At 38.9% G+C, this 16,000-nt stretch overlaps 1 protein-coding gene across 6 annotated transcripts in view; it reads left to right on the top strand.

The window, feature by feature from the left end:
- Nucleotides 1-11,849, top strand: part of HEPH (hephaestin) — a 79,927-nt gene extending 68,078 nt beyond the window's left edge. For 4 of the 6 annotated variants that reach the window (XM_045894436.2, XM_045894590.2, XM_045894358.2 and 1 more), the window contains 6 exons: nt 1,142-1,248; nt 2,219-2,444; nt 5,040-5,179; nt 6,052-6,214; nt 9,173-9,217; nt 11,617-11,849. In XM_045894436.2, coding sequence (XP_045750392.2) covers nt 1,142-1,248; nt 2,219-2,444; nt 5,040-5,179; nt 6,052-6,214; nt 9,173-9,217; nt 11,617-11,849 — 914 coding nt within the window. The remainder of the gene's footprint in view (nt 1-1,141; nt 1,249-2,218; nt 2,445-5,039; nt 5,180-6,051; nt 6,215-9,172; nt 9,218-11,616) is intronic. The other 2 variants (XM_045894510.2, XM_045894667.2) reach the window with 1 other exon arrangement.
- The last annotated feature ends 4,151 nt before the right edge of the window (nt 11,850-16,000 follow it).

Consider the following 16,000-nt stretch of genomic DNA (forward strand, 5'->3'; position numbering starts at 1 on the left):
AAATGGGTGAGTTGTATGATATGCAAATTATATCTCAATAAAAATGTTATAAAAAAGGCGCCTGGGTGGCTCAGTCGTTAAGCGTCTGCCTTCGGCTCAGGTCATGATCCCAGGGTCCTGGGATCGAGTCCCACATCGGGTTCCCTCCTCGGCGGGAAGCCTGCTCTCCCTCTCCCACTCCCGCTGCTTGTGTTCCTGCTCTCGCTGTCTCTGTCTCTGTCAAATAAATAAATAAAATCTTTAAAAAAAACTGTTATAAAAATTAATATGGCATCAGTTAGAAGACGGATTGGAGAGGACAAAACTTGGAGGCAGAGAAACATGTTAGGGGGGTTTGTAATAGTCCATTTGAGAAAATAAGGGTCTATACTATGGCAGTAGTATTGGGAATTGGAAGGAGGATAGCATAGCAATACAATGTATTGTAGAGGTATTATCAATAGAACTTACTATTTGGTTGCATATGGAGTGTGTAAAGGTGGGAAGACGAAGAAAACTAAGGTTTTGAGTCTGGGTAAGGAAAAGGGTTTTGATGTCATTACTAGATACTGGGAACACAGATTAAATTAACAGGTTATGTTTTCAAAGGAGGGAGGTGAATTCAGAACAATTTTAGTTTTTGATGTGTTGTCAGGACAATCTTCAAAAGATGCCCAGTATCTAATTAAAAAAATTCAGATTGGAGCTTAATGGCAAGGGAGGTCTGGTTAGTATTTATGAGTCACCAATACATAGATCATAATTGATCTTCCATAGAGAGAGTATGGAGAGAGGAAGAAGGGGACTAGAGACAGAGCCTTGGGGAAACAGCTGAATATAGGAAGCAGCAGCAAGAAAAGGAGAGCAAAGCAGAGCCAAAACAGGAAGGAGGGAGGACATTATAAGCAGAGAGAACAGTATCAGAACTGCTTTACCAGAGGATTGGACCTGGGCTTTTAAAGATAGGGATAGTAGAAGAGAGGCTGGAGGTGTCTCAGGAGGGAGAAAAGCAAAGTCACAAAAATAAAATGGAGACTGGTATGGAAATAATGGAAAAAGATCTTAAAGGTCTTGAGACTCACCCGTCACAGCATTTTGGGGCACCTGAGAGTTGGGAAAAAATTGACATGGCCCAACTGGTAATCCCTATTATCCTTCCTAGGTGAGGTTCTCACTTACCAATGGAACATCCCAGAAAGATCTGGCCCAGGGCCCAATGATTCTGCTTGTGTTTCCTGGATCTATTATTCTGCAGTGGATCCCATCAAGGTAAAGACAATATTGGTTTCCTGGAGGTGAGTCCCATAAATGGACAGAGCCCAGCCCTGAAATACTGGAGCCCAGAGTTTGGGGGAAATTCCTCAAATATGGGGTTTATTTTAATAGACAGAAGGAGGAATGAAGGGAATAGGTAGCACCACATATTTATCCCTAAGGGTTTTCTTCTTTGTTTCTTTGTCTTGGATCCTATAAGTCAATATGCTCTCATTTAAAAAGCCCAGGATTGGTTGTCAAGAAATTCGAGTTTTAGACCCAAATTTGGTTCACTTTTGTCTTTGGAGTGACTTTAGATGAGTCATTATCTTCCTGTTTCCTCATCTGGAAAATGAGTTTATCTATCTAGGCAACCATTCAGTCAGCTGTCAGCAATCATTTATTGAAAGACTACTACATTTTAGGCATTTTACTTGGTGCTTTGGATGATAAAAATGTAAAGATATATATATATATAAAGCTCCTTGAAAACCATATGATAGAAAGTGCTATGGGGGGGTGGGGTCCATGAGAGAGTGATTACTTCTGCTTGGAGGAGATGATTAAAGGGAACCTGGAGAAGGCACCACAATGGAAGGTGCATGTACTTTAAACCCTGAAATCTAAATAGCACTATGCCATAAGATAAGGTATATGGCAGAGGAGAAGGCATTACAGGAAGAAAAAAAAAGCATAAGGAAAAGTACTGGGTAGTGAAAGTGCCTTTGGGTTTGGTGATCAATGGATAGGCCAGCCTAGCTAAAGTAATAGATTGGATAGTACATCTAACCTGTGTCCCAAGATGGTTATGAGAATGAATTCAGATAACATAGTGGAGGTAAATATGTACCTTATAAATGTAAGACATTATGATAAAGTGCTGAACACAGTAGACTTGGATGTCAGCCTTTCACCCTGTAGAACACTGCTACCCAGGAACGACTCCATTTTTTTTTTATTGTATTCTCCTTTTTCCCATTCTCAGGACATGTATAGTGGCCTGATTGGACCCTTGACCATCTGCCGAAAGGGCACCCTGGAGCCCTATGGAGGACGTAATGACATGGACAGAGAATTTGCCTTGTTATTCTTGATCTTTGATGAGAACCAGTCTTGGTATCTGGAGGAGAATGTAGCAGCCCATGGGCCCCAGGAGCCAGGCCATGTTAACCTACAGGATGAGACTTTTCTGGAGAGCAATAAAATGCATGGTCTGTAGAAAAGAACCTATCCCTCTTCCAAAGAACTCCCCACTAGTTGCATGGGGGTATATGATAGGCCCATCACTACCTAAGGGAGCATAATTCTTGAAAGAATGGGAAGGAAGGTAGGAAGGTGGTAAGTGAATAAATTAGAAGAATTGTCTCTTACTATTGTACATTTATATACACAAAGCAGATAAGTAGTCCACATTAGATCAGGTGCCCATAAAGCAAGAGGCTGACTCTGTAAAGTTGTAGTGACACCAACATATTTTAACACACTAGAAAAGGAAGATGGAGATTTATGACCCTCAATGTACCTGGTGGGTTGGCTGCTTATGGCCCTTCTGCGTTAAAATCCTAAGTTTAGTCTCTCAATGTCATCTTATTTCTTTACCACTATGGATCTGGGATCTACTTTCTCAATAGATTCCAGTATAGATGGATGAAAGACAGCTGTCTTTTAGTGTATTTTCAAAACAAAGTTTCAATTTACAGATAGAAGCATTGGAGGAGAGAGCCTCAGAATATAGAATGCTGGATTTATATTACATACAATGAAGAGCTTTTTGATGCTTGGATGAATTTTGGAAGGAAATTGTACATCCAAGCTGTCCTTTGTTTCAGAGATCTGTGTATCATTTCACAAATGAGAAAATCTGAATGAGAACTTAAATATACTGAAATGTATGAAGTGATTTCTCACCATCCTTTCTAGTGCAATATTTCTTTGACCTGACCTGAGGATAAGGTGTAGCTTTGATAATGACTCCAATGGAACTCAAAATTAGTATCTCATTGTCACATAGATTTTAGCTATTTCCCCTTGATGGAGATATAAGTGATTCACATTGGAATAGAAGATTCACAAAATGAACAATGTGAACATTTTAGTTCCCGTCAAATCAGAGAAATAATTTGCCCAGGAGAAAAGGGGAATTGGGGCACAGTTAGACCTTGTTAGTGCTCAGTTGTTTGGTTAATGCCCATTTCTCTCTGTTTATGTGTTCATTCATCTAAACTCTTCAGGTATCAGTCCATCTACTTATTTATCAGGTATTTGTTGAGTTCTTTCTGAATGATGTTACTGTAGATAGGTAATGTTGGGGTCTGAGGGAAAATAAATATTTTTCCCTTCTCTTCCAGATTCCCGAACCAATTAAAATTTTAAAAAAGATAGAGATTCTTAAGATCAAGTGTGAGCTTATTAAGAAAGCTAATTGGAAAACTGAATTTATTTCTGAAACTAAATGGACTCGCTAATATTACCCCTGCAGTGGATATTTTCTACCCTGACATTGACATAAATAAACAACAATAACCCTCTCTTTTGCAGGGGTAGAATCTTCTCTATAAAGGCATAGTAAATCCATTTGCATTCTTTTCTGTGGTCAGACTGATTCAAGAGACAGAAGATTCAGAGGGGGTGGAGTTGAGCATTTTTAGTTCTATTTTTGTTTTTTCAAATTCACAATTAGATGGGGTAAATACAGAGAGAGGCTATAAATTTTCCTTCCATTATTTCCCCTCTTGGAGTGTAGAGTAAAAATTACTTCCCCTCCATGAGAACATGTGGGGTACAGGAATGAATCCTGGACATAATCCTGATGATGTGAATTAACATGGCTATGGGTAATTTGTTGTCTTTAGAGCATAGGATGTGGCCTGGGAAGAAACAGATAATGAAGCCCATGCATTAATATCATTATTAAGCCCAAGAACATGACAAATACTTTTTATTTAGCATATATTGTAAGCTCAGGTGTCTGCTGGGTGCTCTGAAGAATACAAGGAAACTATGTTAGTATAGTACATACATTCATTTCCTGCTTACTAGGAACCTATAGTCTAGTTGGGGATATAAGCTTCCACAAATTAAAAGATAAGTAAGTGTAGAAGGGAGTTTCTAGTGAGTTCCAAATAGTGGTACAAACAATATTGGAGGGGTTCAGAGGTAGAAGGAGGTGAAGGGAATGAGAGGTACTAAGAGGAGCTAGATCAAGGAAGTGTTCTTGGATAAGGTGAAGTTCTGACTGGGCTTTGAAAAGATGGATAAAAGAAGGCAGGATTTATAGGGGTAAAGATCAGAAGCATGAGCAAGGACACAAAGAATATGCATATGGGGACATATGGGGGATGGTGAATAAAACACCCTAATTGGAATAAATATTTTAGATAATGAGAGATGAGCATGGGAAGATGGTTTGGGTGGTTTTATTTTGAAGGACCTTGTTGGCTGAACTAAGGAGCCATGGTCTTGATTTTTTAGGCAGGAGAGAGCTATTACAGTATTTTTAACAGTAGAATGACATGGTCAGATTAGTTATTTAGAAAGACCACTCTGATAACACCAATGTGTAAGATAGACTGAAGGGAGGCAAATGGAATAGAGATTAAAGAAGTTAAGAAGCTATTGCACTGGGTGTTATATGAAAATAATGAATCATGAAACACTACAAAAAAAAACTAATGATGTACTGTATGGTGACTAACATAACATAAAAAAAAGAAGCTATTGCTATCATCAGACATGATAGGAATTATCTTTAAGGCAGTGCAATGGTAAGTCAAAATGAGAAAAATGAGACTTTTTCTTTTTTACAGCCATTAATGGAAAGCTCTACAGCAACCTCGGGGGTCTTACCATGTACCAAGGAGAACGAGTGGCCTGGTACATGCTGGGCATGGGTCAAGATATTGACCTCCACACCGTCCACTTCCATGCAGAGAGCTTCCTATATCGGGTGAGTAAGAAAAGGGCTGAGTACCTCAAGAATGATTAGAGGAATGCTTTGACAGTTATTAAGGAAGAAGAGAACAACTTCTTAAGGAAGAAGATGTTAGTTAAAAGGGGAGAGGTCTTGTACATGGAGAATTGAGCTGGGAATTCTAGTTTGGCTGTGTATTCCAGGGTCAGTCACTTCCCTCTAGTCCTTAGCTTTTCCTTCTAGTATAGAAGAAATGAGTAGCTCATTTATGGTGTAAGTAGGTTGAAGAAATCAATGTAATTGGATACCAGACAAGGACTGGAGAGATAGTGAACAGTGATCCTAAGAGCAAGAAATTTCAGAGTGATATCTCAGAATCTATGAAAGTTCTTAATCAGTTATAAAAAGAACTTCAATTCAGGAGCTACATGGAACAACATGCAGATTTTGAAAAAGAAGATTTAGTCTTAGGGAAAGGGAGCAGAGTTGAAGGCATTAATATAGAATTAAAGTTATAGAAATGTGGTAAAAGTGATAGCATGGAGAGGAAACTAAATTGAGTTCAATTTCTAAAGGAAATATGTGGTTCCTTCCTAGGAGTCAAGGCTTAAGCCAAAATCCCCAGATGTCAGCCTGCTGAAAAGTATGGTGATATTAGTTTTATCCCCCAGAGGAAGATGGAATGTCTTTTACTTTGGGACACTTTAAGAAAAAGTAGGAAGAAATGGTCTCCTCTGTTGATTCAGTTTGTGTGGGTGGGTTTATAAGGAAGATGGATAAGGCAGGATCTATGAATCTTGGAGTCCCATGTCCCTGATTGGGACATCCAAGCTTTTTAGCTCCTATAAGCTCTGAGATTATCTCTTTACCCTTTATTTCCTATCCCCTACTCCCAATATTTATTACAGAATGGAGAGAGCTACCGGGCAGATGTGGTGGATCTGTTCCCAGGAACCTTTGAGGTTGTGGAGATGGTAGCCAGCAACCCTGGGACATGGTTGATGCACTGCCATGTTTCTGATCATGTCCATGCTGGTATGGAGACCCTCTTTACTGTTTTATCCCAAAGAGGTAAGGTCTAACTTCTTAAGACTGGAAATCTTCAAACACTTTATGTAGCCTACAGGAACCAGTTAATCCCTAGAAATCCCTTGTATCTGTCTTTCTGATCCCAGAAGAACCAGGATTTAAGGCAGAACAGGACCCACCCAGGTGTTCTCCCAACCAATATTTCTCATTCTCCATTGCCCCCTTGTTCCTGCCCCCTCCTAATTACTTTGACATCTATTGATTTCACATTAGTTGACCCAGCCTGAAACTCGTTAAGCTCTATGCATTGATGCTTACCATAGATATGCTTCCTTTGAAATATATTTCATTTGAATATAAATTTTTTATTTTATGATTCATTAGAGGTGTTATTTCAAGAAATTTTGCAAATAAGTCCTTTCTTTTAAAAAAAGAAGAAATATAATTCTAATAGTCACCTCTTAATTGATTTGTGAATAAGTTCTTTCTGTCTTGGAACAAGTTGGTCTAAAGCTAGATGGAGATATTGGCCTTCAATTATAGCTTATCCCAGAAATATGTGAAGGGTGAAAAAAAAGGGTTTGTCTTATATTTTTATATGGAGAGTGAATTGCTGGGGTAATTTCTTTACCACTCAGTTGTTGTTCATGACCAAGAACATAGAAGTTTAGGCTGCCATGAACTTTGTGTCTTTGGGTCATTAATTGTTTAAGAGCCTCTTGACCTGAGTCTAGAATTTCCAGTCATTGACACTCTATCAGCAGAAATAGAAAGTTTGAAAATGTCTTTGGGTATTCAAAAAGCTTAGTAAACCAGGGTAGAGAACACAACTCTGCTATTTACCCCCAGGGAAAGAGAAATTGTCCATTATGATATCCTGTATCTTTGAAAAGCTTTGTTCTCTAGTAACCCATAGTGCTAAAATGTGGCTTCAACTCTAGTACTACTACTTCTACTACTACTCTAGTACTATTCCTTACTACCCAGATAGGTCCACAGAATTCTTTGTTGTATTTTCTCAGTCTTTAGAACCAAAGTCAAGTGATGAATTGATGTGTCATCAAGATGCTATAGATTCAGGTACCTGGGTGGCTCAGTTGGTTAAGCGTCTCCTTCGGCTCAGGTCATGATCTCAAGAACCTGGGATCGGGCTCCATGTCAGGCCCCTTGCTCATTGGGGAATCTGCTTCTCCCTCTCCCTCTGCCTGCCCCCCCCACTCATTCTTTCTCTCTCTCAAATGAATAAATAAAAGCTTTAAAAAAAAGGTGCTATAGATGGAAGACAACGGTTTTATCTGTCTATAATGAGTCATCCAAAATCTGGACCATTTAATAAACAACAGATTACCACAATACATATGATCAGAGAACCTCCATGAATAAGGATAGCCTATATCTCTGACAAGGAGCCAGCCCATAAAGCTCACCTATTTGCTTTTTAGTTTGTTTATACCTCATGATACTCTAATTCAATATTGCTCCAACTACATATGTGCTAACTGGCAAACCAGAGGAAATAGTTGAAGACAGATAGGGAAGAAAGGACTAATTGTTGAAACAAGGTTCCTGATGAGGAAACAGGGAATAAAAACTGGAGCTAAAATGAAAAATTAGACTGGAGTAAGTTTTTGTTTGTTTATTTACTAAAAGGGGAGAAAAGACAGAAAAGAAAATGATCAATGTGTAAGTTTGGGTGAGGGGCTTGTCAGAAAGCATATTTCTATTTTATGGTCTCTGCTTCATTTGTGAGAGAGGAGACAGAGTCATCTACTGAGAGTGAAAGATAGTTAGTAGGATAAGGAATTGAAGAGAGTGGGCTAAGGTTTGAAATAACCACTCCAGGAGATGGGAAAACAAAATTTACTCTGAGTGATGGAAAATAAATTAATTATTGGCAGGCAACACTGAGGGCCTAAAGTTGGACACAAAGAATACTGATATTTACAATTACATGATTTTTCTCCACCAATATTCAGCAAATCAGACAAAACACGGGGAAAACATAGTTACTATGGTTTTTGGTGGATGATTATAGCACTTCTGGTAAGTTAGTAGTTGAAGTGATAGACAATAGAGTCTAGCCAGACCAGGAAAGGGGAGGGGGAAGAGAGGATGAAGCTAATAGTTTGGGAAAAATGGAAGGATCCAGAAACTGGAGATCTTTATGAAGTGAGGATAACAGGTTAAATGGAATAAATAGCATTAAAACATTGAAGGAATAGGAGGATGTTGTTAGATTTTATATTTCTGAGATGGAGCAGTTCTGAATAATAAGTCCAATGTGACCATGGGAGGTGTTGATAGAATAAGAGTAGATGTAAAAGTTGTTGGAGTTAAAAGTTCCAGAAACTGTGAAGCTTGAGGGGTGAATGGTGGGAATTGAGGAAGAAGAAGACTGTGCCGGGTACCAAATTCATTCCATGAATGAAAATAACTACCAGGTAACAGTGACAAAAAATGGTTGTGGGTTTTCTAGCCAAATAATACAAGCCTCAAATGAGATAGAGATATGCCACAAAAAAAAAGGGGGGGAGGAACAATGATCTCAAACCAGTATTGAGAGGATATAAAGGAAACATAGTGCTCAGAGAAGAGCTCAGCCTCATTAAAGCCAGAAGAAGTGTTTGAGGAGAGTTTGAATATGTAGGGATATCATTTTGAAAAGGAACAAAAATTTCCTGAAGGGAAGGTAGGAAAGGGTGACAAAGAAAACAAGAATGTGGATAGGAAGTACCAATAAATATGTACATAATGGCAGAGGGTTGACTTACCTTTTGGACTCCCAAGCCTATGTTTTTGCTTATATTTTTATCAGTACTCAAAATCAAATCCATATACCAATATTGACTTTGACAATAAGGTAGTTAATTCCAGGCACCTTCATTTTACTTAGGATACCACAGAGAAATTCCTCTAACCAATGCCAATACCCACAACAAACCTGTGGATTGGTAGGAATAATAACAAAGCTAACTAACTTCTTTTTTTTTTTTTTTCCAGAACACGTAAGCACTATCACCACCATCACCAAAGAGATTGGAAAGGGTAAGGAGAATAACACACAAACTGGGTAGTTGTGTGTAGTATGTACTTTGGGGGGGGGGAGGTGTAGTGCCTCTAGAAGATGAAATTCACTGACCAAAAGGTGGACTATAATACTAGCAGGAAGCATTCTGAGATTTTTGTAAGACTTCAAAAGCCAGGAACCCAAGGTTCAACTTCTCTAAGCAGGTTTATTCTCTGCCCCCAACTCCCAACCTCCTAAGTTGAGGAAAACAGCTTAATCCCCAGTTGAAGGTTACATTCTTAGCTTCCCACCTAATGTATGAGGGGGAAGAAAATTCAGAGTTTCACTGGGTTGGACATAAAGGAGCTGTAACACAGACATAAACTACTCACAGAGACAGTATGAAACTAGTACAAATACCATACATACAGTCTGCATCAGCTATTTTTATTCTTGTATCTATGGAATACCAAATAATTGACTCTTTGGAACCAGCCATTTCTGCCCTTCAAAAAAGTAGAAATTCTTGTCCTACCTAAACTAGGTCCAAATAGTGCTTTCACTCTCCCCCACACCATTTGTGCCTGGACTGAGAAAGACTCAGAAAGTTATGAGAGCTAGAAGGGATGTTAGAGATCATCAGTTGAGTCTGGTGATTTTTTTCAGTTATGTTTGCAAAAGTCCTAATGATCTCCCTAAGAAACTTATAAACTGTCATTCAGGGGACTAGGGTATGTCCTGGAGGGATCGGGGTAAAGTAAAGTGAGGCTGAGAGAGTGGAATGGCATACATATATATATATATGTGTGTGTATTTGTATATATAGAAAGAAGGTCACTTACTCTGGGAAACAAAGAATGAGTTATTGTGACTAAAGAGTAGAAGATAAAACCAAAAAAGGCAGGTTAGAGCCTGATTGTGAGAGTTGGAATTTATATATATCCACATATATATATTGGTGTGTATATACATATTTTGTGTGTGCATTTGGATATACATAATACATATTTCTGTGTACATACATACTCATAAGCTCTTACTTGTAAGAAAGGTTCCACAATGGGGAAAAAACTCAAAAACTGTGGTCTAATAAAACCCAATAGTTTTGTACATGAGAAACAGAGATGGAAGGTAATTTGTCCAAGGTTACAAAAGGAGTTAAGTGGTAGGATGTAAACTCAGAACTAGGATGTTTTCCAGCTTCCATTTGAACTCATTATATTTCATCTTCTCTCTGTTCTTTTAAGAATGTTCATTCATCCATTTATATATTTATCAAACATGTGCTAAGTTCCAGGGACACTAAACAACTAAGAAACATACTACTCTCCAGGAGGTTTGTGTCTAGATATGGAATGAGACACAAAAACAATAATGGCACTGCTGGTATATATTGTAAAAAAGGGGGGGGCAAAAAATAACAGCTATCAGTTATTGTACATTTATTATCTTCCAGGTGCTATGCTAAATATCATAAATATTAACTCACTTAAATCTCACAAGAAACCTCTGAGCTAAGTTTGGTTCTTATCACCATTTTATAAAACAGGAGACTGTAAGGATACTTTGGGAACACAAGAAAGGACCATTAACTGCCCAGCTAAATTGAAGAAGGCTTTGTAACATTTAAGATGGCTATAGAAGAAGGCTTTGTAACATTTAAGATGGGTATAGAACGGTGAAGAGGGAGAAAGGGTGTTCAGAAAGTCTTGGGAGCCTGAAAGGTCACTTACTCTGGGAAACAAAGGATGAGTTATTGTAACTAAAGAGCAGAACATAAAACTAAAAAACGTAGGTTAGAGCCTGATTGTGAGAGTTGGAATGCCTGGCTTGATTCTGAGTTTTACTTTGTGAGTTAATTGGAGATCAGCAAAAGTCTATATGCCAAGAACTAAGACAGATTATTTCACCTGGAAAGATCAATGTGACATCAGTATTATCATGACCCAAAAAGGTGACAGACCACACAGCACAGTGGCAGGCAGTTATCATGGTCCAATAGTCAAATTGAGCATTGATAAGCTAGATGATTTAGTCATACTGCCTCCCTGAAGATTCTACTCATTGCTCCCAATTCTATCATCTGGAAACATGCAAACCAAATCCAATTATTTTTATTATTATTATTTTTACATCACAAGCCTTTATATATTTGAAGAAATGTATCAAGGCCCTTTCTACTCTGAGTTTTAGCTCTTTCCATGGGGGAATTGGGCCCTCGGTGATTCCTACGGGCTTTCTCAGCTGTGACATCTTCTTACACAAATTCTTTGTAACCTATAAATCTGTCTTCATCAGCTGGTCTTTTTAGGGATAGCAGTTCCTCTGTCCAGTTTTGATGGGGTTATTTCTTCTTTCCCAGGAGTTGACTGCAAATGGTGCCCCATTAGAGTACTCTCCACCTCAGGGTTCCCGTTTTTCTCTTATTCCATTTCAGCAACAATCCTCAGAGACATTGGAGAAGGAAATGTGAGGATGCTGGGCTTACAGATCCCTGTGAAGAATATTGAGATGCTGGCTTCTGTTTTAATTGCTATGAGTATCATTCTCCTGCTCATTGCTCTGGCTCTTAGTGGTATGGTCTGGTACCAGCATCGGCAGAGAAAGCTACGACGCAACAGGAGGTCCATCCTGGATGACAGCTTCAAGCTTCTGTCCCTCAAGCAGTAACAGCTGAATCCTGCAACTGCACGTCTTGAATGCAGTCCCAGAAGGCCATGCTCCAGTAACTGACCCCACTGTCAAAGGCACATGGATGGTAGAGAGGCAGAGGAGGAATCAGACTCATCTGAGCATTTCTTCACTTATTTATTTACATGGAAATTATGTACTTTCTTTCTCTTTATTTTTTTTTTCTCCACTTGGGCAGCTGGAGCAAGAAAGTCCCCTCATATCCTATATTACAAATTTCAGCAGCTGGATTATATCAACCACTGACACTTGGAAGATCTGGAAATTTCTAATAACTGATTCTTCTTACAAAGTAGATACCAAGGGTAAAACTCATTGATTAGGTTTCTGTTACTTTTCAGGACCTAGGCAAGTTCACTCTGATCCAAGGTTAAGTGAGCTGTGAAAATAATCCACATCTAAACTAAGGACTAAGAAAATGGGCATGATGGAGAATGGGTGGGGTGGGATTTGAAGATCAAAATTCTATTTTGATTCTCCTTAGGAACAAACTATTTTGGAGAAGTGGGTAGATGGAATATTGTTGCTATGAATACCTGCAACCCCTGGAGCCAGAAGCTCCTCAGGAAGTTAATCCTCCATGTTTCTGGCACAGTTTCACTAAAGGGAATGTTGGGTGTCCTTTCCATATTTTAGGCAACAAATCCTATACATTCAAGTACTTGGTAGAAGACTATAAGAGTGAACATGGTGTTTTTAATGATCCCTGTGGCCTCTGGGAGTTTGTGACCATTATTGAAACAAAGAGCACTCACTGGGGGGAGTGTAATATGGGTCTGTTTATCCTATTTGTGGAGCCTGCGTGTTTGTGTTTTAGAAATGGAAAAGGTGTCTTAGAGTGGTGGCTATCATCTTTTAGCCCATAGGTGCCAAAATATTTTGAATTCTGAGAAAATTTTCCAGATGGAAATAGAGGGCTGAGACAAGGCTTAAACCTGTCCACTGGGCAAGGAGAGGTGGGCACAGATCTCATGGAGTCCTTGGCATTTGGGGGTATAAGAGGTATTTTTGCAATTTGGGGAGCTTTTTAATAGGACAGGATCCTTCTCTCGGGTACCCTAAAGCAATATTCCTTGTCACCTGTAAGTTCATACCTCTCAGAAACCTTGGTCAGAGACCACAGGCAAGATATAAAAGCAGAGATGAAATAAGATGACCCACCCTCACTGTAATATCCATAATACTATTTTACATGGCAAGCGGAGAACAGAAGACATAGAGGCAGAATGAAGATAATAACTGAAATATGTAGTGCTTTATACTTTAAAAAGCATCTAATACCTGATTGCATTTGACTTGTTTTAGTTCTATCAGGGTGATACTTTGTTTTATATTTGAATAAACAAAGGATCAGATAGAGTAATTTTACCCAAGGCTGTTCAGCTAGAGGTTGAGCAAGGATTCATGTCTTAATCTGTTTGACTCCAAATACCTGTTTTCATTCTGGTATATCATGGAAACTTCCATTGACTGCAATTTTCCTGTCTTCTTAGACAACCTGTCTGCCTACTTGGGTACCCTGTACAGATCAAATGTAGAAACCCCCCGGGCTGGTATTCAGTTGCCATATAATGTTGAAGGTTGAAGGAGAAAACACAGTCCAGAGCCTATTATTCATCTTGGCTTACAGCGGTCAGTGGATTTCTGGACACCTTTACTGGAAATCACAGACACATAACAGAGGAAGAAAATGTTGGAAAGTTTAAATTGCTAGTTACAAAATCAAATGATAGAGTATTTAAGCCATTGCATAATCAGTACACTTAACAGCAAAACTTTTTGTCCTATTGTTAATGTGCAGGATATTGAAAACCCAGTGCACATTGGAGACTCTATAGTTAATAGCTATGATTTGCATGCATCTGGGACGTTGTTAGCTTGGTTATGGTCATGAATATGAGACAAGGAAGAAGTAGGTGAAATGGGGTTACATTTCTTCTGAGTGTGTAACCCTGCTTCAGATCAGGAAATGTAAACCTAAGCCCATGTATTTCAAAAACGGATGTATTTTTATGGTGGGTTTGCTCCCAGTGGGGATGTAGGAGATGTTTTTGACAATTAAGTGACACTTCCATTCATTCAGTTGATCAAGCCAGAAAACCCCAAAGTCAACATATTGGTGAGTCTTGTCTGTTTTGTCTCCTAAATTGCTATAACTGATTAATTTGTTCTATCTTTACTACTACCACCCAGTATAAAAAAAACAACCATCTTTTACCTGGACTAGAGTGGTAAACTCCTGATCACGCTCCTCGCATCTAATCTAGCCCCTTACATTTTGTTCTTTATGCAGAAAAATGATGTTTAAAAATATAAGTTAGGCTTACAGTTCAGATGAGATGCCACAAACTTATCTCTCTTTAGAGATAAACACTGTAAATAATAAAAGAGACAATAGAAGGAATAAAAAAGATGAAAAGAAGAAGGCAATCTGGAAAAGAACAGAACAACAAAGCAACTGGGCATCTTCCCAACACCCAGCCTAGCAGAACACAGCCCAAGATCAAAGAGGAATCCTAATGAAAACCCCAGATGGACCTAGAGGCACAAAGAGAGATTGAGGTGGATCCCTGCTGACATTGAGTAGCCAGGAAAGCTCGTCATCATCTCTTTTGGCCAGACTCCCCTTTCTTAATTAGACATTGGGAAGGACCTGCAAGGGGAATCTCAACATAACAAGCTGCCCAGCCCAGGAAGCACTCTTTTGCTGCAAGCTGGGGAATCCCTTTCACTACCTAGAGAAAATAAGTGGCTCTGTCAGGGATCAACAGAAGCACCAGAGAAACCATACCAAACAAAATACCACAACAAAGTCTCTGAAAATTACATTGTTATTGGAACACAAAATTATGCCAGGACCCCACATTGGCCTAGAGCCTACTTAAAAAAAAGAATGATAAAAAGAGAGTTTCATTTTGCCCATATCACAACTAGGCCAGTCTGGCACAGTGTCCCATGGAGAGTACCTCTCTGGGCCTATGTTTTTTTCAGTGGAAGAAGAGAGTCCAAAGTGAACATCTAGTTATCCCAGAGTTGTGATGTTTCTTGGGGGACCCACTCAGGTCCCACCTCATGAAGATCACTGGGAGATATTCAGGGCTGAAATACTGGGGATCAGATACAGACATAGAATTGGTGTTGGATTTGTAGTAACCAGTACTTAGGCTTCAGTGGACCATATTCCTACTTGCAGCAGTACTCAAGTAGAGACTCTATCCAATAGCTCTACTCATCTGCAGAGCCAAGGCATGGCCCTGTCTGTCCAATGAGCTTAGTTGGCAGTTCAGCCTGAATTGGGTGTCTAGCATACTGACTATGGAACCTATTCTAATGCCCCACCTGAGCAGGAAAGCAAACTTACAGCCCTACCCAACTGCTGAGCATAGCCCCCAGTTCATGCCAGAGGACCTGGGAAGTTGAGGAGTCAATTCTAACACCCCATTCAAGCAGGGAAACAAGACAGCAGCCCTGCACATTTGGTTTTTATTTTATTTTATTATTTTTATTTTTTTAATTTTAATTTTAATTCAAGTACAGTTAACATAGTGTTATATTAGTTTCAAGTGTACAATAATGATTCAACAATTCAATACATCACCCAGTGCTCATCATGACAAACACACTCCTTAATCCCCATCACTTATTTCACCTATCCCACCCACCTCACCTCTGGTAACCATCAGTTTGTTCTCAGTAGGGAAGAGTCTGTTTCTGCATTTGTCTCCCTTCCCTTTTTTCCCCCTTTGCTCCTTTGTTTTGTTTCTTAAATTCCATAAATGAGTGAAATCATATGATATTTGTCTTTCTCTCACTGACATATTTCAATTAGCATTATACTTTCAAATTCCATCCATGTTGTTGCAAATGACAAGATTTTATTCTTTTTTAGGGCTGAATAATATTCATATATATATACCAAATCTATCCATTCATCTATCCATGGACACATGGCCTGCTTCCATAATTTGGCCATTGTAAATAATGCTGCTATAACCATAGTGGTTCATGTAAATCTTTGAATTAGTGTTTTTGTAATTTTGGGGGTAAATAACCAATACGATTACTGCATCATAGGATAGTTCTATTTTTAGCTTTTTGAGGAACCTCCATACTCTTCTGCACAGTGACTG

This window comes from Mirounga angustirostris, unplaced genomic scaffold, assembly GCF_029215605.1.
Source record: "Mirounga angustirostris isolate CCGP_5_RB_7025 unplaced genomic scaffold, mMirAng1.0.hap1 SCAF_11, whole genome shotgun sequence".
Classification (NCBI taxonomy): domain Eukaryota; kingdom Metazoa; phylum Chordata; class Mammalia; order Carnivora; family Phocidae; genus Mirounga; species Mirounga angustirostris.